The 25,425-nt window shown below is 44.8% G+C and overlaps 1 protein-coding gene across 2 annotated transcripts in view; it reads left to right on the top strand.

Moving 5' to 3' along the window:
* The first annotated feature begins 375 nt into the window (after positions 1-375).
* The window catches only part of LOC140458189 (transmembrane protein 17B-like), a 31,999-nt gene continuing 6,949 nt past the window's right edge, over positions 376-25,425 (top strand). The window contains exon 1 of one of the 2 annotated variants that reach the window (XM_072552422.1): positions 376-714. In XM_072552422.1, the coding sequence (XP_072408523.1) occupies positions 588-714 (127 nt within the window). In that variant the 5' untranslated portion in view covers positions 376-587. The remainder of the gene's footprint in view (positions 715-25,425) is intronic. The other variant, XM_072552425.1, reaches the window with a different exon arrangement.

A 25,425-nucleotide genomic window follows, 5' to 3' on the forward strand; every position in this document is an offset into this window, starting at 1 on the left:
TGTGGAACTCCACTTGTAGAAATCCTCTCTTTGTTATAGAGAACAACAGTCACTGTGTGTTATGTAGACTACCTACCTTTGTTATAGAGAACAGCACACCCTGCCTGTGTTATGGAGAGTCCCTCTCTGTGTTATAAAGAATAGCATTCCCTGTCTTTGTTGTAGAGAACAGCGCTCCCTGCTTGTGTTATGAAGTGTCCCTGTCTGTGTTACCTTGAATGGCTCTCCCTGTCTGAGTTATGGGGAGTCCATGTCTTTGTTGTGAAGAACAGCCCTCACTCTTTGTTTTATGGAGTGTTCCTGTCTATCCCATCACTATCCCATACAGCACTAGTGGTCTGTATTATAGCGTGTCTTTGTTGTAGATAACATCACTTCCTGCCTGTGTTATAGAGTGTCGTTGTCTGTGTTACCGAGAAGCGCTCTCCCTGTCTGTGTTATGGAGAGTCCCTGACTTTGTTATAAACAACATCGGTCAATGTCTGTGTTATGGAGAATCCTTGTCTCTGTTACCGAGAAGAGCACTCCCTGTCTGTTTTGGAGAGACTTTGTCTGTGTTATGCAGAACAGCAATCCCTTTCTGTGTTATGGAGAGTCCTTGTCTGCGTGAAAGAGAACAGCATTCACTCCCTGCGTTCTGGAGAGTGCCTGCCTTTGTTATAAAGAACAGCACTCCTGTCTGTGTTATGGAGAGTCCCACTCTGCGTAATAAAGGTCAGTACTCCTGTCTCTGTTATGAAGTATGCTTTTGGTTATAAAACACAGCACTCTGCGTCTGTGTTCTGTAGTGACCTTGTCATTGTTATAAAGAACAACACTCCCTGTCTGTGTTATGCGGAGTCCCTGTCTTTGGTATAAAGAACAAACTTCACTCTCTGTGTTATGGGGTTGTTGGAGAGAACTAACTACCAGTCTGTTATGGAAAGTCCGTGCCTTTTTTGCAGTTACAGCACTCCCTGCCTGCGTTACGGAGAGTCCTTGTCTTTGTTATAAAGTTAAGCACTTACTACCTGGGTTATGGAGAATCCCTGTTTTTTTTATTAGAGAACAGCACTCCTGACTGATGATTTACAGACAAGAACAGCAAGATTCTTGAAAAAAATAGTGATGTGGCAAAGAGGCAGAAAGGAGCCGAAAGAGAGCACAAGAGAAAAGTGAAGGATAGGGAGAGTTGGCGATTTAAGGAAAGATGTGGGAGAGGCATCTGTGAACACAGGAATGGAGATGAGAACTGCAATGAGAGATGGAGGGAGTGAAACCTCTACTCTGTGCAACAGGCTCTCTCCACCATTCTGTCCCTTCATCTCCATTCTCCCCTTCCCCAACCCTTCCCCAGGCCAGAGCTCGCCCCTTGTGGTAAAAGTCCCAGAGACAGCCTGAGCCCGACTATTGTGTGTCTGTGAGCGCGTGCGTAAATGAACGATGAGATAGCATGGTTTGTTATTCTCCCTGCCAATCTGCCCTTCTCCCTTGCTCTCCCTCCCTCTGTGTCCGTCCTTCTCTCATTCTCTCCTTCCCCCATCTGTCTGTTCTTCACGCCACATCTCCCACTCTTTCTGTCCGCATGTCCTTCTCCCTGCATTTTCTCTCCTCCTCTCTCTGTGGATCCGTCGGCTATGTAAGAGGGGATGGGGAACGGAAGTGAGGGAGATTTGGACTCCGTGCCACAGGATGTTGCAGATGCATAGGAACACCACTTCCTGCAACTTCCCCTCCAAGCTACTCACCATCCTGACTTGGAAACATGTCGCTGATCACTCCCTGCGGCAGTCGCTGGGTCAGCTTCCTAGACTTGCCTCCCTAACAACTTTGTATGTCAACCAAAGCACGTGGATTGCAACAGTTCACGAAGGCAAAAACAATGACTGCAGGTGCTGGAAACCAGATTCTGGATTAGTGGTGCTGGAAGAGCACAGCAGTTCAGGCAGCATCCAAGGAGCTTCAAAATCGACTTTTCGGGCAAAAGCCCGTCATCAGGAATAAAGGCAGTGAGCCTGAAGCGTGGAGAGATAAGCTAGAGGAGGGTGGGGGTGGGAAGAAAGTAGCATAGAGTACAATGGGTGAGTGGGGAAGGGGATGAAGGTGATAGGTCAGGGAGGAGAGGGTGGAGTGGATAGATGGAAAAGGAGATAGGCAGGTAGGACAAGTCCGGACAAGTCATGGGGACAGTGCTGAGCTGGAAGTTTGGAACTAGGATGAGGTGGGGGAAGGGGAAATGAGGAAACTGTTGAAGTCCACATTGATGCCCTGGGGTTGAAGTGTTCCAAGGCGGAAGATGAGGCGTTCTTCCTCCAGGCGTCTGGTGGTGAGGGAGCAGCGGTGAAGGAGGCCCAGGACCTCCATGTCCTCAGCAGAGTGGGAGGGGGAGTTGAAATGTTGGGCCACGGGGCGGGTGTCCCGGAGATGTTCCCTAAAGCGCTCTGCTAGGAGGCGCCCAGTCTCCCCAATGTAGAGGAGACCGCATTGGGAGCAACGGATACAATAAATGATATTAGTGGATGTACAAGTAAAACTTTGATGGATGTGGAAGGCTCCTTTAGGGCCTTGGATAGAGGTGAGGGAGGAGGTGTGGGTGCAGGTTTTACAGTTCCTGCGGTGGCAGGGGAAAGTGCCAGGATGGGAGGGTGGGTTGTAGGGGGGCATGGACCTGACCAGTAGTCACGAGGGAACGGTCTTTGCGGAAGGCGGAAAGGGGTGGGGAGGGAAATATATTCCTGGTGGTGGGGTCTGTTTGGAGGTGGCGGAAATGTCGGCGGATGATTTGGTTTATGCGAAGGTTGGTAAGGTGGAAGGTGAGCACCAGGGGCGTTCTGTCCTTGTTATGGTTGGAGGGGTGGGGTCTGAGGGCGGAGGTGCGGGATGTAGACAAGATGCATTGGAGGGCATCTTTAACCACGTGGGAAGGGAAATTGTCATCTCTAAAGAAGGAGGCCATCTGGTGTGTTCTGTGGTGGAACTGGTCCTCCTGGGAGCAGATACGGCAGAGGCGGAGGAATTTGGAATACGGGATGACATTTTTGCAAGAGGTAGGGTGGGAAGAGGTGCAATTCAGGTAGCTGTGGGAGTCAGTGGGTTTGTAAAAAGTGCCAGTGTCAAGTCGGTCGTCATTAATGGAGATGGAGAGGTCCAGGAAGGGGAGGGAGGTGTCAGAGATGGTCCAGGTAAATTTAAGGTCAGGGTGGAATGTGTTGGTGAAGTTGATGAATTGCTCAACCTCCTCGAGGGAGCACGAGGTGGCGCCAATGCAGTCATCAATGTAGTGGAGGAAGAGGTGGGGAGTGGTGCCGGTGTAATTATGGAAGATCAACTGCTCTATGTAGCCAACAAAGAGACAGGCATAACTGGGGCCCATACATGTGCCCATGGCTACCCCTTTGGTCTGGAGGAGGTGGGAGGATTCAAAGGAGAAATTGATAAGGGTGAGGACCAGTTCGGCCAAACAAATGAGAGTGTCGGTGGAAGGGTACTGTTGTGGACATCTGGAGAGGAAAAAACAAAGGGCCTGGTCATGGTAGATGGAGGTGTAGAGGGATTGGATATCCATGGTGAAGATGAGGCATTGAGGGCCAGGGAAACGGAAATCTTGGAGGAGGTGGAGGGCTTGGGTAGTATCTCGAACATATGTGGGGAGTTCCTGGACTAGGGGGGATTGGACAGTGTCGAGGTAGGTAGAGATGAGTTCAGTGGGGCAGGAGCATGCTGAGACAATGGGTCGGCCAGGGTGGTCAGGCTTGTGGATCTTGGGAAGGAGGTAGAACCGGGCAGTGCGGGGTTGCTGGACTATGAGGTTGGAAGCTGTGGGTGGGAGATCTCCTGAGGTGATGAGGTTCTGTATGGTCTGGGAGATGATGATTTGGTGATGGGGGTGGGGTCATGGTCGGGGGGCCAGTAGGAAGAGGTGTCCTCGAGTTGGCATGTGGTTTCAGCGGTGTAGAGGTCAGTTCGCCAGACTGCCACTGCGCCCCCTTTATCCACTGGCTTGATGGTGAGGTTGGGATTGGACCAGAGGGATTGGAGGGCTGCGCGTTGTCAGGATCAGAGGTTGGAGTGGGGGAGGGGGGTAGACAGGTTGAGGTGGTTCATGTCCCGGTGGCAGTTGGAAATGAAGAGGTCAAGGGCAGGTAATAGGCCAGTGCGGGGTGTCCAGGTGGATGCAGTGTGCTGGAGGTGGGCGAAGGGGTCCTTGGAAGGTGGGCGGGAATCCTGATTGTGAAAGTAAGCTCGGAGGCGGAGGCGACGGAAGAATTGTTCGACGTCACGGCGTGTATTAAATTCATTGATGCGTGGATGGAGGGGGATGAAGGTGAATCCTTTGCTGAGGACTGATCGTTCATCCTCAGTGAGGGGGAGGGCTGGTGGGATGGTGAAAACCCGTCAGGGCTGGGAGCTGGGATCTGGTGTGGGTGTAGAGCTGGGAGTGGGGGCGGAACCTGTAACTGGAGTGGGTGCGATGGTGGGGGGAATGGGGGTGGAGTCATGAGCAGGGGTAGTGTTCCCCTCGGGGTTCTGGGGGTTGGGGATAGTGACAGTGGGGTCTGTGGGGGGCATGTCAGCAGAATGCAGGTGAGTGGCGCTGGTGTGGGCAGAAGTGGTGGTGCCCACGGCAGTAGGGGTGGTGGGAGTCACTGAGCGTGTGACATCAGCGATGATGTGAGGGGCATAAGTGATGTCACATGTGATGCATGAGGAATTGTGAGGGGTGGAAGTGGTTGTGGGAGTGGCCATGATGGGGCGGAAGTGACATCATCAATCAGCGTGGAGGTGGCAGCTGCATCAGCCGCATGGCTGATGGCGTCTGAGTAGATTCCGAGGCCAGGGGAATCTTCTGGAATGTTTGAGGAGCGCTGGTTATGGAGGTGGGTAGATAAAAGTTTGTTGTACTTACAGTTTTTAATGTTTGAGATGGAATTGAAATACTGTTTGTTGAGAGTATGAATTCACCTGAGGATGTAGTACAGAGTGGGTCCTTTGCAATTCTGAGAGAGTGTGGCCCTCAGCTGAGGCAGGGATGACTGTAGAGAGGTTAGGTGCCGGCGCATTGTTGCAAGTGTGGAGCGGAGGATCTTGAAGGAGAACTATTGCTGGTGTTTTTGAATCTGTAGTCTGTACTGTTTGTCCTGTTCCTCACTACCACATTCTCAAGGGTCAACTAGGGACAGGTAATAAATACTGACCCAGCCCGTGACACTCACATTCCACAAGTGAATAAAGAAAATCATTTCATGATCTGGAAATGGTAAGACCGTAACCAACTTTCCTGAAATGATACAGAAAAGGTGAGTAATTGAGAAAAGGTGCGTATAATATGAGAAATTTACAACAGCGATTAACCGCAGGAGGATGAACCTCCCAAATATGGTCAATAGCAAATTCACAGACTTTCTTTTGCTCTCCATCTCTGGGTCTTTGTGATTCTCTCCTTTGCTCTTAACCTTTCAGCCTCCTCCAGACTCGACTGGTCACTAAAATGCGTCTGATTGTCAGAGCATTGAGCAAAAGAAGGAGTCTAAACTGTATCAAACTAATCTAATGCCACCCACCAAGTCTCAGTATGGTAACTTAATTTTGTTTTACAGTGGAATGGAACATTGTTGATTATCCTCACAGGCTCATATTGAAGATAGAAGGAGATGTTTTTCAAACAGAACAGGGTACAGGTTGTTACTAGAACCACAGTCACACTTTTCTCAGTGCAATATTCTGGTTTCTGACAACCAATCGTCGCAAATCGATCAAAGGAAAAAGTGATGGTGAACCAGACAGAGCAGTCCGTGGCTGCATGTATCAGGACAGCAGTGACACTACTCACTGGAGTGATGTCCAGGAAACACATTGGGTAATGAGAGAAGCGAAATCCCCACAATATGATATCAGTAAAAATGACCATCAGATTGGCAGCTGCCATAACCACCAGTTAGCGAGTAGTGCAAGGGAAAATATCGCTGTTTCCCTGGGAAAGGATTGCAATTGCCATCAAATTAATTGTGAAAGACAAATGAGGAAAATCGCAGCAAATTAGCTTGGATTCCCTACAGTGTGGAAACAGGCCATTTGGCCCAACAAATCCACACTGGTCCTCTAAAGAGTAATCCACCCAGATCCATTTTCCTCTCACAAATGCACCTAACACTATGGACATGCACATCTTTGGACTGTGGGAGGAAACTGGACCACCCAGAGGAAACCCACACTGACACAGGGAGAAAGTGCAAACTCACACAGACAGTCACCCAATGTTTGGCATTGAACGTGGGGCCCTGGTGCTGTAAGGCTGAAGTGCTAACCACTGTGCCACCCAAATTACTGATCAAAAATTTCCCCAACCTAATTCAGAGAGTAACAATAAGCTTTACCTGCAAAAACCGCGGCACTGTGTGAGTGGAAGTGCTTGGGGTTGAGTGAGATTGAATTTTTAGACGTTCACATCCACCCCAGATTTTCCTCCAGCCCAATCACTGCAAGAATTAAGGAGTTTGGACAGAGACTGACCTCACGGTCCCTCCTCAGAGAGAAGAAGGAAATTTATGATTTTGTTTGGTTGCAAGGTCACTATTTGAATGAGTGCAACACATTCTTAAAGTTGTCATCTCCAAATCTGGCTGGTGCAGAACCCCATCAGAAACTTTACTTCCACTTCAGTCATAGGACTGGCAATTGGGCTGTCGATAACTCAAACTCTCCCTTTCTCCTTGGATCCCTGCTCTTCGCATTGAATCAAATCATTATTGGTGCCACAGTAGGGCCAGGGAACAGGTTATCAGAATGTGCATAAGATTTCAAACAAGACTATTCCATACAGTATAACAGAGCATGCAGGTCTCCGTTGGTGGCAATGTGTGAATGTTAGGATGCTGTGATATTTACACTGTAAATCAACACAACCATTTGTTTATGTATACATATGTATCAGGAGGGCAATCTGTTGCTAATCCTGTCAGATTGAATGGATCAGTTGGAGAGACTTTTAGAGGCAATGGGGAATTTACAAGAGCAGGGGGATGAGATGGATGGCAGTTATAGAAAAGGTGCAAGTCTCAGATACAGTCACTTAGATGGAAAGGTAAGAGAGGTAGGTAGGTAGTGCAGGAGTCTTTTGTGGCTATCCCCATTTCAAACAAGTATGCTATTTTGGAAAATGTAGGAGGTGATGGATTCTCAGGGGAACAAAGCATAAACAACCAAGTTTCGGTATTGAGACAGACTCTAATGTAATGAGAGGTATGTCGGGTTCCAAGTGAGCAGTTGTAGGGGACTATGTAGTCTGAGGTATAGGCAGATGTTTCTGTGGCCAGCAGCAAAAAAATCTGAACGGTGTGTCACTTCCCTGGTGCCAAGATCAAAGATGTCTCAGAGAGAGTACAGAATGTTCTCAAGAGAGAGAGAGGGGCCAGCAGGAGGTCATTGTATACTTTGGAAACAACGACATAGGAAGGGAAAAGGTTGAGATTCTGAAGGGAGATTACAGAGAGTTAGGCAGGAATTCAAAAAGGAGGTCCTCAAGAGTAGTAATATCTGGATTACTCCCAGTGCTACAAGCTAGTGAGGGCAGGAATAGGAAGATAGAGCAGATGAATGCGTGGCTGAGGAGCTGGTGTATGTGAGAAAGATTCACAATTTTGTATCATTGGAAGCTGTTTTGGGGTAGAAATGACTTGTAAAAGAAGGACGGATTGCACCTAAATTGGAAGGGGACTGATATACTGACATGGAGATTTGCTCGAGCTGTTTGGGAAGATTGAAGCTAGTAAGGTAGTGTTGGAGGGGAGGGGTGGGGGGGGACCCAGGGAGTTAGTGAGGAAAGATTTCAATCTGAGACTGGTACAGTTGAGAACAACGGTGAGTCAAACAGTTGGGGCAGGCAGGGACAAAGCAGAGAACAAGGTACAACTGATAAATTAAACTGCATTTATTTCAATGTAAGAGGCCTAACAGGGAAGGGAGCTGACCTCAGGACATGGTTAGGAACGGGTGACTGGGATATTGCAGCAATTACAGAAGCATGACTCAGGGATGGGCAGGACTGGCAGCTTAATGTTCCAGGATACAAATGATACAGGAAGGACAGAAAGGGAGGCAAGAGAGGAGGGGGTGTGGCGTTTTTGATAAGGGATAGCATTACAGCTGTGTTGAGGGAGAATATTCCCAGAAATACATTCAGGGAATGTATTTGCGTGGAACTGAGAATTAAAAAAGGGATGATCATCTTATTGGGATTGCATTGGAGACCCCCTAATAGTCAGAGGGAAATTGAGAAACAAATTTTTAGGGGATCTTAGTTATCTGTAAGAATAATAGAATGGTTATGGTAGGGGATTTTAACTTGCCAAACATAGACTGGGACTGCCATAGTGTTAAGGGTTTAGATGGAGAGGAATTTCTTAAATGTTTACAAGCAAAGTTTTTGATTCAGTATGCGGATGTACCTATTAGAGAAGGTGCAAAACTTGACTTAATCTTGGGAAATAAAGCAGAGCAGATGACTGAGGTGTCGGTAGGGAAGCTCTTTGGGGACAGCGACCATAGTTCTATTAGTTTTAAAATAGTGATGGAAAAGGATAGACCAGATCTAAAAGTTGAAGTTCTAAATTGGAGGATGGCCAATTTTGACGGTATTAGGCAAGAACTTTCAAAAGCTGATTGGGTGCAGATGTTCGCAAGTAAAGGGACGGCTGAAAAATGAGAAGCCTTCAGAAATGAGATAACGACAGTCCAGAGAAAGTATATTCCTGTCAGGGTGAAAGGAAAGGTTGGTAGATATAGGGAATGCTGGATGACTAAAGAAATGGAGAGTTTGATTAAGAAAAAGATGGAAGCATATGTCAGGTATAGAAATGATAGATCGAATGAATCCTTAGAAGCGTATAAAGTATACTTGAGGAGTATACTTAAGAGGGAAATCAGGAGGGCAAAAAGGGGATATGAGATAGTTTTAGCAAATAGAGGTATGGAGAATCCAAAGGATTTTTACAAATACATTAAGGACAAAAGATTAACTAGGAAGAAAATAGGGCCCTTCAAAGACCAGCAAGGCATCCTTTGTGTGGAGCCGCAGGAGATGGAACAGATACTAAATGAGTATTTTGCATCAGTATTTACCATGGAAAACGACATGGAAGATATAGAATGTAGGGAAATAGATGGTGACATCTTCCAAAATGTCCATATTACAGAGGAGGAAGCATTGGATGTCTTGAAACAAATAAAAGTGGATAAATCCTCAGGACCTGATCAGGTGTACCCTAGAACTTTGTCGGAAGCTTGAGAAGTGATTGCTGGGCCTCTTGCTGAGAAATTTGCATCATTGGTAGTCACAGGTAAGGTTCTGGAAGACTGGAGGTTGGCTAACATAGTGCCACTGTTTAAGAAGGGTGGTAAGGACAAGCCAAGGAAATATAGACCGGTGAGCCTGACGTCAGTGACGGGCAAGTTGTTGGAGGGAATCCTGAAGGACAGGATGTACATGTATTTGGAAAGGCAAGGACTAATTAGGGATAAGCCCTTCCTGAAGAAGGGCTTATGCCTGAAATGTCAATTCTCCTTCTCCTTTGATGCTGCCTGACCTGCTGCGCTTTTCCAGCAGCACATTTTTAAGCTCTGATCCCCAGCATTTGCAGTCCTCACTTTCTCCTAATTAGGGATAGCCAACATGGTTTTATGCATGGGAAATCATGTCTCACAAACTTGATTGAGTTCTTTGAATAAGTAACAAAGAGGATCGATTAGGGAAGAGCGGTAGCTGTGATCTATGTGGACTTCAGTAAGGCATTCAACAAGGGTCTCCATGGGAGACTGGTTAGCAAGGTTAGATCTCATGGAATACAGGGAGAACTCGCCATTTGGATACAGAACTAGAGGTTTAGGGTGAGAGGGGAAAGATATAAAAGAGACCTAATGGGCAACGTTTTTCACTCAGAGGGTGGTATGAAATCGTATGAAACCGGAAAAGTTGACAGAATACTGAGATCAGAGAATGCTGCTGCAGCAGTGAAGCTGGGAGTCTCTGTCAGTGGAGAATTGTATTGAAGCTCAGTGAATTGCTGTCACTGTTCCAGTATCTGGATAAGGTTAACCAATCAGTGAGTTGGGGACATTATTGTTCAAAAGATAAAACCAGAGAGCAGATCAACAGCAGATTTAGTTTAGTTTAGTTCTCATAATGCCACACCACGGATGTCAGGAAACGCCCTCTCCACGTGTTGCATTGGCCGATGCATTTTTCCGTGCGAGGTGATCTGTCCCTTCAGGCTCTTTGTTTGAAACTGTGAGCAGATACATTCCCAGAGACGCTGCCTTATACTGTGTGGAAGCTCCTTGGGGAGATCAAGATTACATCATTGCTCAGCTTTGTTGCTGTTTTTCAAATTTCTGTCAATGAACAAACTAATTACGATAACAAGTTTAATCCCAATTATGAAGGGGTGTTGCTGCTCACACATCGTAATGAAATAAAAAAAAACAGAATCTGGAATCTACCGGCAATGCATCTGTCCACTTCCTGAGTTCATAAAATATTTCAACCAAAGCTGCATTGAGACAGTTCATTCCAAGTGTGAAAATACGTCTCAGAACTGGCCTTCTGTCCTCTAGGGTAAGAGCTGCCTTCTTTAAACAAGAACATTTCACTCACTGATTGAAATATGATTCTTCTCACACACTGTATGTGTTGCTGCCGAAGTCAGCATTTATTCCACATTCATACCCAGGATCTGAAGTCACGTGAAGGACCAAGGGAGGAGAACAGGCTGCCTTTCCTGAGTGAAAGGAACTCAGTGAACAAGAGACATTTCCAACAATGGTGACATGCGTGAGCATCTGAATTCTAAATTGTGACGGAATGTGATCTTCAGTACCTACCATAGTAGAATTGAACCCACGCCCACAGAACATTAACCTCAAGTTCACAAGAGTAGCCCCAGTGATAAAATCACCATACCACTGTCTGTACAGCTTGTGTTACAAAGTATGTTCACTTTAAGGTAAAAAGTGCGTTTCTGATCTTGGCTGTTGCAATTGACTGTCAAATAGAACCCTAACGTTTCGTCTTTGTTTTGACAACACTTCGAATTTAACCAATTCGTTTAAATTATGCCAAGGACACCAGAAGCCAGTGCAATTTGTTTTGACACCTGGAAACCTACCAAATTATAAGGATTCTGTATGTCATGGTGGCTATATAAACCATGTATTTTGAAAATTAGAGGGAGAGCAACTGCCATTGAATAACAGAGCAACTGTCATACAGCCGGAGAGATAACTGTCCATCTAACAACTTAATAGAATCATAGAATCCGTACTATGTGGAAACAGGCCATTTGGCTCAACAAGTCCTTGCCGATCCTCCGAAGAGTAACCTACCAATATCCATTCCCCCAACCTCCACATCTCTAAACACCCATGGTCAATTCAGCTAACCTGCACATCTTTGGACCATGAGAGGAAACCAGAGCACCTGGAGGAAACCATGCAGACACATGGAGAATGTGCACACTCCATAGTGATAGTTGCCAGAGGTTTGAATTGAAGCCTTGGTGCTGTGAGACAGCAGTGCTAACCACTGAGCCACCATGATCTTAAAGAAATTAGAAAACACTCTGCATCAATGCTACCTTTTCATGTAAAACCTACTCGCAGTAAAAAAAAAGTAAAAGAAGATGACCTAGGGAAATCATCATCCGGAAGACTGAAGACAGAGATTGTGTGGTCTTCAGATTAAGTTATTGTAATGTTTAATAAGTGTATTATTGGAACAGTATATATTTACAGGTTTGGAGCCAGATGGTGAGTAAGAAAAGGGAGGTTTATACTTGTGGATACTTTTATTGTTATTTTTACTTAAATTGTAGAATTTAGGAGTTCTCAGTTATTCATATTTTAGCAGATTACGAGGTAAGTCAATCCTTTCATTGTGTTTAGTTTAATTACTAGACGGGGTTGAACTCTGTGATGTAACACTTGCATTGTATCAATAAATCAATTCAGCGTTTAGCATTACTTCAACACCATAACCAGGTTCACTTTCTGCAATTAATTGAAGTCAAATTTAGGCAATCACTAAACCTGAATAAAAACACATTGCATGATGTACATTCTCAAACTAATGTAACTCATCCAAATACAATTCCTATCCTACAAACAAAACCTTACAGTTGTCCCAATAGTAAAAATCACAACCAAATCCACCCAATACATCACTGACCTCACTGTCCATCCAGATAAATCACTGACCTCACTGTCCATACTGATACATCACTAACATCACTGTCAACCCAGCTATATCACTGACCTCACTCTCCATCCAGATATATCACTGACCTCATTGTCCATCCAGATACATCACTGACCTCACTGTCCATCTTGATAAATCACTGACCTCACCATCTATACTGATACATCACTAACATCACTGTCAACCCAGCTATATCACTGACCTCACTCTCCATCCAGATATATCACTGACCTCATTGTCCATCCAGATACATCACTGACCTCATTGTCCATCCAGATACATCACTGACCTCACTGTCCACCCCGATATATCATTGACATCACTGTCCACCTGATACATCACTAACCTGACTGCCCCCCTGCCCCGATACACCACTGACATCACTGTCCATCCAAATATATCACTGACTTCACTCTCCATCCCAATACATCAATGACCTCACTGTCCACCTGATACATCACTGATCTCCCTGTCCATCCCAATACATCACTGAAGTCACTGTCCACCCGATCCACCACTGACCTCACTGTCCACACTGATACCTCACTGACCACACTGTCCATCCTGATACATCACTAACCAATATTGTTCACCTAGATACATTACTGACCTTAGTATCCACCCAAATACATCACTGACCTCCCTCTTATTTCAATTGTCCATTTGAACAGATTCCTATCTTTGGGATAAATCCTTCAGGAAATGTTGATAATGAACTTTCCATTGTAATAATAAACTATATTTTTAATCATAAAAGATCTTTGAAGAATTGTTTGAGGTCCAGAAGGAACAAGCAGGATAAGCTGCGTAGTGAAGCTAAGGATATGGCAAAGGACTAATAAAATAAGGAAGATCAGATGATGTGTTGTTTCTGCATGATGTGGGAGCTGGTGGACTCTACAGTGGTTCCTAGTGACCATATCTGTAGTAAATGTTGGTTGCTGGAAGAACTCCAGCTCAGAGTCAATGAGCTGGAGTCTGAGCTTGAAACATTACGACACATCAGGGAAGGAGAGAGTTACCTGGATGCTGTATTTCAGGAGACAGTCACAATCCTTAGACTACCAACTCGAGATCCAGGGGGTAGAGTTGCAGAAGCCTCAGTTGCTGTCCAAGAGTTTTGCTCCCTGTGTGGAGAGGAATGGGTACTGCAGGAAGGACGAGCCAACTGACCACAGCACCATGGTGCTGGGAGCCATTCAAGTGGGGGGAGAGAAGAGAAGTGTTGTTGTAATTAGGGATAGTATAGTTAGAGGCAGAGACACTGTTCTCTGTGACCAGGATCGAGAGTCCCAAAGATTGTGTTTCCTGCTGGTGCTTGGGTTCAGGGTATCTCTACTGGGCTGCAGAGGAACGTGGAGTGGGACGGTAAGGATCCAGTGGCTGTGGTCCACATAGGCACCAGCGACATGGATAAAACTAGGGCACAGGCTGTGCTGAAGGAGTTGAAGTGATAGGAGCTAAAGTAAAAAGCAGAACCATAAAAGTAAAGCCACAAGCTAATTGGCACAGGGTCAATATCAGTAAGCACGGACATTTGTGCCTCAAAGACTGGTTTCAGATAAATTGTTCACATTTATGGGACAGTGGCACTCGTATTGAGGATGAATGGAACTGTCCCAATGGGACAGTCTTCATCTGAACCATGCTGGGACCATGTGAATAATATAACTGGAACTGTAGATAGGGCCTTAAACTAAATGTTGGTGTGTGTGTGTGTGTGTGTGTGTGTGTGTGTGTGTGTGTGTGTGTGTGTGTGTGTGTTGGGGGGGAAGAGGTGAGGAGGGTTCAGTTATCAGGGAAATTAGAAAACCCAAAACAAAAAAGAGGTGCTGATCTCAACAGCAGTTATTAAAATCTCCAGCACAGACTAAGGTGTATGGAAAAGGTTAGCAATCAAACTTCAAGCACACTAGACAAATGAATGACAATAAGATGAGGGATGGTTAATAGAGGACTGAAGGTGTGTTACATCTGAATGCATGCAGTATAATGAATAAGGAGTTTGTGGCACAGATCGAAATTGGCAGGTATAATGTGGAGGAGATTGTTCAGACAAGGCTTGCAAGGGGGTCAGGATTTGGAGGTGGATTATCAAGGATAGTTGTCCTATTGAAACAATAAGCAGGCAGGCAGAGAGGATGGGGTTGCCTTATGAGTAAGAAATGAAATTAAGTCAATAGTATGAAACGAAGTAGGGTCAGATGGTGTAGAATCTGTATGGGGTGAATTGCTGGAGATCCGTACAGGCATCCAAACAGTAGTCAGGAGGTGGGGCACAAGAAACACCAAGAGATAGAAAAGATGTGTAGGAAAGGCAAAGTTACAGTATATCATGGGAGATTTCAATATGCAGGTGGACTGAGAAATTCAGGTTGGCAGTGGATTGCAAGAAAAGGAATTTGTGCACTGTATATGAGATAGCTTGTGATGGAGCTACTGGGGAACAGACAATTCTGGATTTAGTGTTGTGCAATAAGACCATAAGACATAGGAGCGGAAGTAAGGCCATTCGGCCCATCGACTCCACTCTGTCATTCAATCATGGCTGATGGGCATTTCAACTCCACTTACCCGCATTGTCCCTGTAGCCCTTAGTTCCTTGTGACATCAAGAGGCAGACTTGATAAGGGAACCCTTAGGTGAAGGGACCCTTAGGAGGCAGTGATCATAATATCACTAAATTTACTCTGTAATTTGAGAGGGAGAAGGTGGAATCAGAGGTAATGGTTTTACAGCTGAATAAAAGCAACAACAGATGCATGAGGGAGGAGCTGGGTAGAATTGACTGGGATAGGAGCTGAGCAGGAAAGACATTGATCATCAACAGCGGGGTTTCTGGATGTAATTCAGGAGACACAGCAGAGATTCATCCTGAGGAAAAGGAAGCATGGTATAGGGCGAATGAGGCAACCATGGCTGACTAGGGAAATCAGGGACCGCATAAAAACAAAAGAGAAACTGTATAAAATGGTGAAGGGCAGTGGGAAACCAGAGGATTGGGAAGCTTACAAAGAACAACAGAGAGCAATTAAAAATGAAATAAGGAAGGAGAAGATTAAATATGAGGAGAAGCTAGCTAGTAATTTAAAGGAAGACTGTAAGAGTTTCTTTAGATATATAAAGGGCAAATGAGAGGCAAAGGTGGACAATGGCGCTGGAGAGACAGTAGTGGGGAACAAGGAAATGGCTAAAGACCTGAATAATTACTTTGTGTGAGTCTTCACGGTGTAAAACATGAGTAACATCCCAAAAGTTCAAGGGAGTGAGGAGGGAAGAGGTGATTATGGTGGCCATCACCAAGGAGAAGATGCTAGAAAAAACTGAATGGCCTGAAAGTAAATAAATCACCTGGATCAGGTGGACTACATCCCAGAGTTCTAAGGGAGAGAGCTGAATAGACTTTGGAAGCTTTAGTGGAGATCTTTCAGAAATTGTAAGGCAAAATATGGAAAATTGCTGACTGATTAGCCTGACCACGTTTGTGGGTAAGATCCTAGAATCCATTATGAAAGGTGAGAATTCAGAATGTTTGGAAGTGTATGAGCAGGCTTGATGGGCTGATTGGCCTAATTTCTGCTCTGACGTCTAAGGCCTTACAGTCTAACACCACTGCTGCTGCACTTTCTGATCTCAGCGTTCATCCAGTTTGTAGATATGATGAAAGATCATGCAAGTCAGTTCTAAAGATGTGTCATTGGACCCAAAATGTTAACTCTGCTTCCTCTCCCACAGTCCTGCTGAGTTACTTCTGTTTTTTTTTTAAAAGGCCTGTTTTCTCTAGAATTTAGAAGGTGAAGGGATGATCTGATATTAACAGAAAAATATAGGAAAACATTAACTCTTTTTATTGTTTGGGATTCTGGAATGAAGGAGCACTATCTAAGAATTCAGGCCAGAGTGTCCATGAGGGATGTGAGGAAGCATTTCCACACACACAGTGGGAGAGGTAGGACCTCCTTTCCACAAATGGCAGTATTGTATTTTAAATCTGAGATTTTTTTGCGAAGTAAAGAGATTAAGGGAAATGTACCACATTTTGAAATATAAAGCTTCATTTAACTACCGTCCCTTCTGGAAATTCTCTCCTCCTCACTGTCTCTGGTCAGGAAATTTAAATAGTGACCGATTGCCCTCCTGTTCCCTGCACATTGAGATGTTTGTGATGTACCGATGTGTAGATTTACAGTGTAAATATCAGAGCAGTCCCAACACTCACACATTGTCACTAAAGAGTCCTGCATGCTCTGTTATGCTGCACTTGTGCAAGGTACATGGAGGAGTCTTGCTGGAAAATTGAAGGTATTGATGACCTGTGTGGTGCTGTTGTAACTCCAATCAGCATTTGGTCCCATGCCAAGAGCAGGGGATGATTTGATCCAAGGAGAACAGAAGAGTTTGGTTCAATGACAGTTCAATCAGAGTGAGTTGGGGTGATGTTTCTAAACTTAGCCTTTCCACAATGTGGAAATAGGTCCTTCAGTCCAACAAGTCCATACCAACCTGCCAAAAACTATTCCACCAAACCCATTCTCCATTACTCTACATTTACCCCTGACTAATGCACCTGACCTACACATCCCTGAACATTATGGACAATTTAGCATGGCCAATTCACCTAAACTGCACATCTTTGGAGTGTGGGAGGAAACCGGAGCACCTGGAGTGAACCCACACAGACACAGAGAGAATGTGCAAACTCCACACAGACAGTCCCCCGAGGCTGCAATCGAATCCAGGTCCCTGGCACAGTGAGGCAGCAGTGCTAACCAGTAAACAACCGTGCCGCTCTGGGTTCTGGGCCTGCCAGAGATGGAACTGACAACAGTAAGAAACTAATACATTCATTCAAATAGTTAACTTGCAACCAAACAAAATTGCAGACAACGTTCTGCTCCCCTAGAAGACTCTGTGAGCTCATTCTCTGTCTAACCTCCATAATCTCTGGAGTGATTGGGCTGGAGGACAATCTGAGGTGTGTGTAAACATCTCAAAATTCAAATGAGCTGAACCCCAACCATTCGAAGTCACACAATGCACTGGTGTTTGGTGGTTAAAAATCTTATTGTTGTTTTCTGGAATAGGCACCATAATTTCTGATCAGTAATTCACTCCTTCCTTTCCCATTTGTCTTCCACAGTTAATTTGCTGGCGATTGCTATTCTTTCCCGGGGAAAGTGCGGGGTTTCTCCTTGCACCACTCGCTACCTGGTGGTTATGGCAGCTGCTGATCTGATGGTCATTATCACTGATGTTATACTATGGAGGTTTCACCGTTATTATTACCCACTGTGTTTCCTGGACATCACTCCTGTGTGTAGTGTTACTGGAGCGCTGTGTCATGCAGCCACTGACTGCTCTGTCTGGGTCACCGTTACTTTTTCCTTTGACCGATTTGTGACCATTTGTTGTCAGAAGCTGAGAACAAAATATTGCACTGAGAAAACTGCAACTGTGGTTCTAGCAACAGTCTTCACCCTGCTCTGTTTTGAAAAATGTGCCCATTTATGTTGCATACCAGCCTCAGAGGATAATCAGCAATATGCCATTCTACTGTAAAGCAAAGTCAAGCTACTTTACTGAGGCTTGGTGGGTGGTATTCGATTGGCTTGATACAGTTTTAACCCCCTTACTGCCATTCACTTTAATTCTGTTGCTCAATGCTCTGACAGTCAGACACATTTTAGTGACCAGTCAAGTCCGGAAGAGGCTAAAGGGTGAGAACAAAGGAGAAAATCACAGAGACCCAGAGATGGAGAGCAGAAGGAAATCTGTGATTTTGCTCTTCACCATTTCTGGGAGCTTTATCCTCTTGTGGTTAATCAATGTTGTAAGTTTCTTATATTATGTCATTCAAGGAATCAATCCTGTTGCTTTTCACCTTTTGATGTATTACTTCATCTCAGTTGGTGACATTCAGCGGAACCTAAGTTGTTGCACGAACACATTTATTTATGCAGCAACATTGTCTCTTTTCAGAGTGAAGATCAGTAACACAGTAAAATACTTGGTTACACAAATTTCTTGCATTATGAAGAAATAAAACTCCTCAGTGAAGCCCACAGGAGGGTTCTAGTATTTCCAGACTATGAAATGATTTTTATCACACATGGCATTTGGGCATCATTGGCAGGGTCATCAGGTATTGCCACTTGAGAAGGTCAAGAAGCTGTCTCTTTCAACTGCTGCAGCTCAAGTTCAGTACAGTACACCCAAGTTTACCCCCGTTGTCTTTTAAGACGACAAGACAAAGGAGCAGAAATTAAGCCATTCAGCCCATCGAGCCTGCTCCACCAGTCAAGCATGGCTGATAAGTTTCTCAACCCCATTCTCCTGCTTTGCCCTTGTAACCATTGATTCCCTTGATACTCAAGAACCTATCATAAACCTACTCAATGACCTGGCCTCCACAGCATTCTTGGCAGTAAATTCCATAGATTCACCACTCTCTGGCTGAAGATGTTTCTCCTTATCTCCATTCTAAAACTCTTCCCTTTACTCTAAGGCTGTGCGCTTGGCTCCTTGTCTCTCCTGCCAATGGAAACATATTCCCAACATCTAGTCTGTCCAGGCCATTCGGTACTCTGTAAGTTTCAATTTGATTCCCCACCCCATCCTTCTAAACTCCATTGAGAACAGACACAGAGTCCTCAAATATTCCTCATATGTTTAGCTTTTCATTCCTGGGTCCATTCTCATAAATCTCCTCTGAAGACACTCCCAGGCCAGTACATCCTTCCTGAGAAATGGGGCACAAAACCTCATGCAATAGTCGAAATGTGGTCTGACTAGATCCTTATGGAGCCTGCTTTTATATTCAAATCCTTTCAAAATAAATGCCATCATTGCATTTCCCTTCCTAATTACTGACTCAAACTGCAAGTTTACCTTGAGAGAATCCTGGACTAGAACTCCTAAGTCTCGTTGCACTTCAGACTTCTAAATTTTCTTTCCATTTAGAAAATAGTCAATGCCTCTATTCTTCTTATCAAAGTGCATGACCTCACACTTCCCCATATTGTACTCCATCTGCCACTTTGCCCACTCTCCTAGTCTGTCCAAATCCCTCTGCAACCTCCTCATCTCCTCAATGCTACCTGTCCCTCTACTGATCTTTGTATCATCTGCATTAGCCAGAATACCCACAGTTCCTTCATGGAGGTCATTAATATATGAAGTGAAAAGTTATGGTCGCAACACTGAGCCTTGCGGAACACCAGTTGTCAGTGGCTGCCATCCTGAGAAGGACCCTTTTATCCCCACTCTCTGCTTTCTGCCAGACAGCCAAGCATATATCCATACTAGCATCTTGGCTCTGACTTCATCTTACTCAATAGCCTTCTGTGCGGCACGTTGTCAAAGTCCTTCTTGAAGTCCAGGTAGAAAATATCCATTGACTGTCCTTGGTCTAACCTGCTCGTTACTGCATCAAAGAATTCTAGAAGATTTGTCAGACATGATCTCCCCTTGATGAAACCTCTCTGACTTTTCCCTGATATACGGTACACTTCCAAGTATTCGGAAATCTCATCCTTCCCAATGGAGTCCAGGATCTTACCCATGACCAAGGTTAGGCTAATCAGTCTGTAATCTTCCGTCCTTTGCCTTACTCCCTTTTTAAAACAGGGCAGCTGCATTAGCGATTTTCCAGTCCATTACGATGCTTCCTGAATCTAGCAATTCCTGAAAGATCACCATTAAAGCCTCCACAATCTCTTCAACTATCTCGGAATAGTTAGAATTCGGAAGGTGCCCTCCATCTGGTCCAGGTGATTTATTCACCTTCAGTTTTACTAGCACTTTCTCCTTGGTGATGGCCATCTAACTCAGCTCTGCCCCCTCACACATTTGAATTTTTTTGAACGTTACATGTGTCTTACATCATGAAGACTCACATGAAGTAATCATTCAAATCCTCAGCCATTTCCTTGTTCTCCACTACTATCTCTCCAGTGCCATTTTCCAGCAGCCCAATGTTCACTTTTGCCTCTCTTTTGCCCTTTATAAATCTGAAGAAACTCTTACTTTCTTCCTTTATATTACTGGCTAGCTTACCCTCATATTTAATCTTCTCCCTCCTTATTTCTTTTTTTGTTGCCCTCTGTTGTTCTTTGTAAGCTTCCCAATCCTCTGGTTTCCCATTGCCATTCACCATTTTATACAGTTTCTCTTTTATTTTTATACTATCCCTGTCTTCCCTAGTCAGCCATCATTGCCTCATCCTCCCTATACCATGCTTCCTTTTCCTCAGGAAGAATCTCTGCTGTGTCTCCTGAATTACTCCCAGTAACCCCGCCATTGCTGGTCCAATCTCTTTTCTACTAGGCTTCTCTTGCAGTCAATTCTACCCAGTTCCTCCCTTGTGCCTCTGTAGTTGCTTTTATTCGGCTGAAATACCATTGCCTCTGATTCTATCTTCTCCCACTGAAATTGCAGAGTAAATTGAATCATATTATGATCACTGCCTCCTAGGGATTCCTTACCCTGAAGCTCCCTTATCGGGTCTGCCTCATTGCACAACACTAAATCCAGTATTGACTAGTTCCCTAGTTCGCTCCAAAAAGCCATCTCATAGGAATTCCACAAATTCCTTTTCTTGCGATTCACTACCAACCGGATTTTCCCAGTCGCCCTGCACAGTGAAATCCCCCATGATCATTGTAACTTTGCCTTTCCTACACATCTTTTCTACCTTTTTCTGTATAGAGTCCTAGTTATAGATACATAGACAGGTACAGTACAGAAACTGACCCTTCAGTCCAACTCGACCATGCCAACCAGTTAACCTAATCTAATCTCATCCTATTTGCCAGCACTTGGCCCATATCCCTCTCAACCCTTCCTATTCATATACCTATCCAAATGCCTTTTAAAAGCTGTAATTTTATCAACCTCCACCACTTCCTCTGACAGCATTCCTCATGCACCATCCCCTGCATGAGAAAGGTGCCCTTTCATATCTTTCCCCTCTCACCCTCTAGCTCTGGGCTCCCCCACCCCATGGAAAAGACCTTGGCTGTTCATCCTATCCATGCCCCTCATGATTTTATAAACCTCTGTAAGGTCACCCCTCAGTCTCTGATGCTCCAGGGAAAACAGCCCTAGCCTATTCAGCTTCTCCCCTTAGCTCAAATCGTCCAATCCTAGCAACATCCTTGTAAGGCTTTTCTGAACCCTTTCAAGTTTCGTAACATCCTTCCAATAGGAAGGAGACCAGAATTACAAGCAATATTCCAAAAGTAGCCTAACCAATGTTCTGTACAATGGCAACATGAAATTCAAATTACTATACTCAATACCCTGACTAATGAAGAAAAGCATACCAAATTCCTTCTTCCCAATTGTATCTACCTGCAACTTGACTTTCAAAGAACCTGCACTCCAAGGTCTCTTTGTTCAGCAACACTCCCTAGAACCTTCCCACTAAGTGTACAAGTCCTGCTCTGATTTGCTTTTCCAAAATGCAGCACCTCACATTTATCTAAATTAAAGTCTATCTGCCACTCCTCAGCCCATTGGCCCATCTGATCAAGATCCCATTGTACTCTGACGTAATCTTCTTCACTATCCACTACACCTCCAATTTTGGTGTCATCTGCAAACTTACTAACTGTACCGCCTATGTTCTCATCCAAATCATTTATATAAATAATGAAAAGTAGTGGACCCAGTTTGAATAACAACCCTCCACCACCACCTCTGTCTTCTACCTTTGAGCCAGTCCTATATCCATATGGCTAGTTCTCCCTGTATCTTGCGCTCCAGCTTTTGACTACTGTTTGGAGGCCTGTACATAACTCCAACTGTGCATTATTTTTTAACTTTTTATCTACCCACATAGATTCTAAACCATCTGACCCTACTTTGTTTCTTACTGTTGATTTAATTTATTTTCCTACTAATAATATAAACCCACTCCCTCTGCCCACCTGCCTGTCTTTTCGATAGGATGTATTTCCTTAAATATTGAGCTCCCAATCCTGAGCCCCTTGCAGCCACCTTTCCTGAATGCCATCTTCGATCTGCGCCACAAGGTCATTTACCTTTTTTTATTTATTCTGTGTGTATTCAGATATAATACCTTCAGTCACATATTAACCGTCCCTCTCTGCATTGTCATTCGTTTGTCCAGTGTGCTTGAAGTTTGATTGTTAACCCATTCCGTACTCTATATCCTAGTTAGGTCTGCCCTGGAGATTTTAATAACCTCTACTGAGGCCTGCACTCTTACCTCTGCCTTTGACCTCCACCCCAACTTGTCAAGTACATGAATATGTACAGAATTGAGGGATATGACCCATGTGGTGGCAAAGGGTTTTCATTTAGTAAGGCACCATTTTTCAGCGCATGTTAGGTTTTATTAAAGTCACTGTTCCTATGCTGTACTGTTCTTTATTCTTTGAGGAGGCTAATGCTCAAAGAGAGTAGCAATGGAAAAGTTGTTTTCTGACTGGAGATCTGCAGTCACTGGTGTTTCTCAAGGTCAGAGCTGGGTCCTCTATTGTTTGTAAATGATAGGAATGATTTGTGGAAGAATGTAATGGCAATGCAAGTAGATAGGGTGGTCAAGAAGAATTGCTCGATGTGTCTGTGTGTGTGTGTGTGAGAGAGAGAGAGTCCTCCAAGGTAAAGAAAAAAAGTCTCATTCATTCAGACAATGGTTGCTGATTCCTTCTCCTGGCCACCAGAGGGAGTCGCTCTGCTTTGCCTCATGACTCTGGCCTGACCCCTCCGGAGAAAGTGAGGACTGCAGATGCTGGAGAGTCAGTATTGATCAAGTGTGGTGTCAGAAAAGACAGGTCAGGCAGTATATCGGAGAGTCAACATAGCGGACATACTCTTCAGTAGGACTGAAGAAACGTTGACTCTCTTGCTCCTCAGATACTGCCTGACCTGCTTTGCCTTTCCCCAGTCACCTCTTGCCTACTTCCCCTTTCTCCTTGTCAGTCCTACCCCAAAGAAAGCAGCCATCTTGGGGTGAAGTCACCATGTAGATGCTTGCACCATTGCATCACTCAAGTCATTGTGAAACTGTCAGAAATTTAAAAATCACACAATTCTAGGTTATAGTCCAACAGGTTTATGTGGAAGCACTAGCTTCACAACCAACTGATGAAAGAGTGGCACTCCAAACGCTAGTGCTTCCAAGTAACTGTTGGACTATAACCTGGTGAAGTGTGTTTTTTAACTTATTCCACTGCAGCCCAAGACTGGCTCCTCCAAATTGTGACTGTCAGAAATAACAGAATGAACAGCCCAGATGGTCTTCTTCTTCACAAATTCCCACCCCCCCCCCCTCCCCCACCGGGTCCTCACTTTCCACCCCACCAACCTCCAGATACATTGTATTATCCTCTGCCATTTCTGCCACCTACAAACAGATCCCACCACCAGAAATACATTTCCCTCCCCACCACTATAAGCATTCTGCAGAGACCATTCCCTCTGCTCCTTTATCGTGAGGTCCATGCTCCTCGCCCCTCCCCCCCTCCCCCAACCAAAACACCCTGCATTCCTGGCACATTCCCCTGCCACTGCAGGAATTGCAAAACTTCCCCCCCCCCCCCACCAGTTTAAAAAGGGAGGAAGGCAAAAGGTGGGAAATTATAGGCCGATTAGTCTGACCCTCAGTCATTGGTAAGATTTTGCAGTCCATTGCGAAGAATGAGATTTCTGAATATTTGGGAGTACATGGTAAAACAGGGCCAAGTCAGCATGGTTTCATCAAAGGGAGGTCATGCCTGACAAATCTGTTAGAATTCCTTGAGGAGGTAATGACCAAGGAGAGACAATGGATGTTATCTATCTGGACTTCCAGAAGGCCTTTGATAAGGTGCCATTCAGGAGGCTGCTGAGTATGATAAGGCCCATGACGTTAGAGGCGAGGTACTAGCATGGATAGCAGATTAGCTGTTTGGCAGAAAGCAGAGAGTGGGGATAAAAAGGTCCTTCTCAGGATGGAAGCCAATCAATAGTGGTGTTCCACAAAGGTCAGTGCTGGGACCACAACTTTTCACTTTATACATCAATGATCTGGATGAAGGAACTGAGGGCATTGTGTTTGCAGATGATACAAAGATATGTGGAGGGACAGATAGTATTGAGGAGGCAGGGAGGCTGCAGAAAGATTTAGACAGGTTCGGAGAATGGGTAAAGAAGAGGGAGATGAAATACAATGTGAGGTCACGCACTTTGGTTGGAAGGATAGAGGCAAAGACTATTTTCTAAATAGGGAGACAATTCAGAAGTTTGGAGTACAAAAGTCCAGCATCCTCCCAAGGTAACCTTGCAGGTTGAGTCAGTATTTAGGAAGGCAAATACAATGTTGGCATTCATCTCGAGAGAACTAGAATATTTAAAGCAGAGATGTATTTCTGAGGCTCTAAAAGGCTTGGGAGGAGGTTCTCCAGAATGATCTAAGGAATGAAAGGCTGAACATATGAGGAACATTTGAGGATTTTGGAACTTGATGGAGTTTTGGCGGACTTGCAGAATACTGAACGGCCTGGAAAAAGTGGATGTCGAGAAGATGTTTCGTTTGGCAGGAGAGACGAGGGCATAGCCATAAAGTAAAGGGAAGATGCTTTAGAACAGAAATAAGGAGAAACCTCTTTAGCTAGAGAGTGGTGAATCAGTGGTATTCATTGCCACAGATGACTGTGGAGGCCAGGTCATTGAGTATATTTAAGACAGAGATACATAAGTTCTTGATTGCAAAGGAGATCAAAGAAAGTGGAAAAATCATATTGAAAAACCTATCAGACATGACCGAATGGCAGAGCAGACTTGATGGGCTGAACGGCCTAATTTCTGCTCCTCTGATCCCCTCCCGTCCCTTGTCAACCTTCCGCAGACACCGTTTCCTCCAGGATACCCTAGTACACTCTTCCTTCACTCCCAAAACATCTTCCCCTGCAACCGCTGAAGAAATACTGCCTGCTCATTAACCTCCACCCTCCTCAGTATCCAAGGGCCCAAAAACACCTTTGAGTTGAAGCAGCAATTCACCTGCATGTATCACAATCTAGTCTACTGCGTTCGCTGCTCACAATATGGTCTTGCCTACATTGCAGAATGAAGAATCTACTTGGTATCTACTTTGCAGAACATCTACGTTCTGTCCACAAAAAAGACCCTGAGCTTCTAGCTGCCTGCCATTTTAACACACCACCCTGTTCCCCAGCCAACATCTATGTCTC

The sequence above is a fragment of the Chiloscyllium punctatum genome, chromosome 32 (genome assembly GCF_047496795.1).
Source record: "Chiloscyllium punctatum isolate Juve2018m chromosome 32, sChiPun1.3, whole genome shotgun sequence".
Taxonomy (NCBI): domain Eukaryota; kingdom Metazoa; phylum Chordata; class Chondrichthyes; order Orectolobiformes; family Hemiscylliidae; genus Chiloscyllium; species Chiloscyllium punctatum.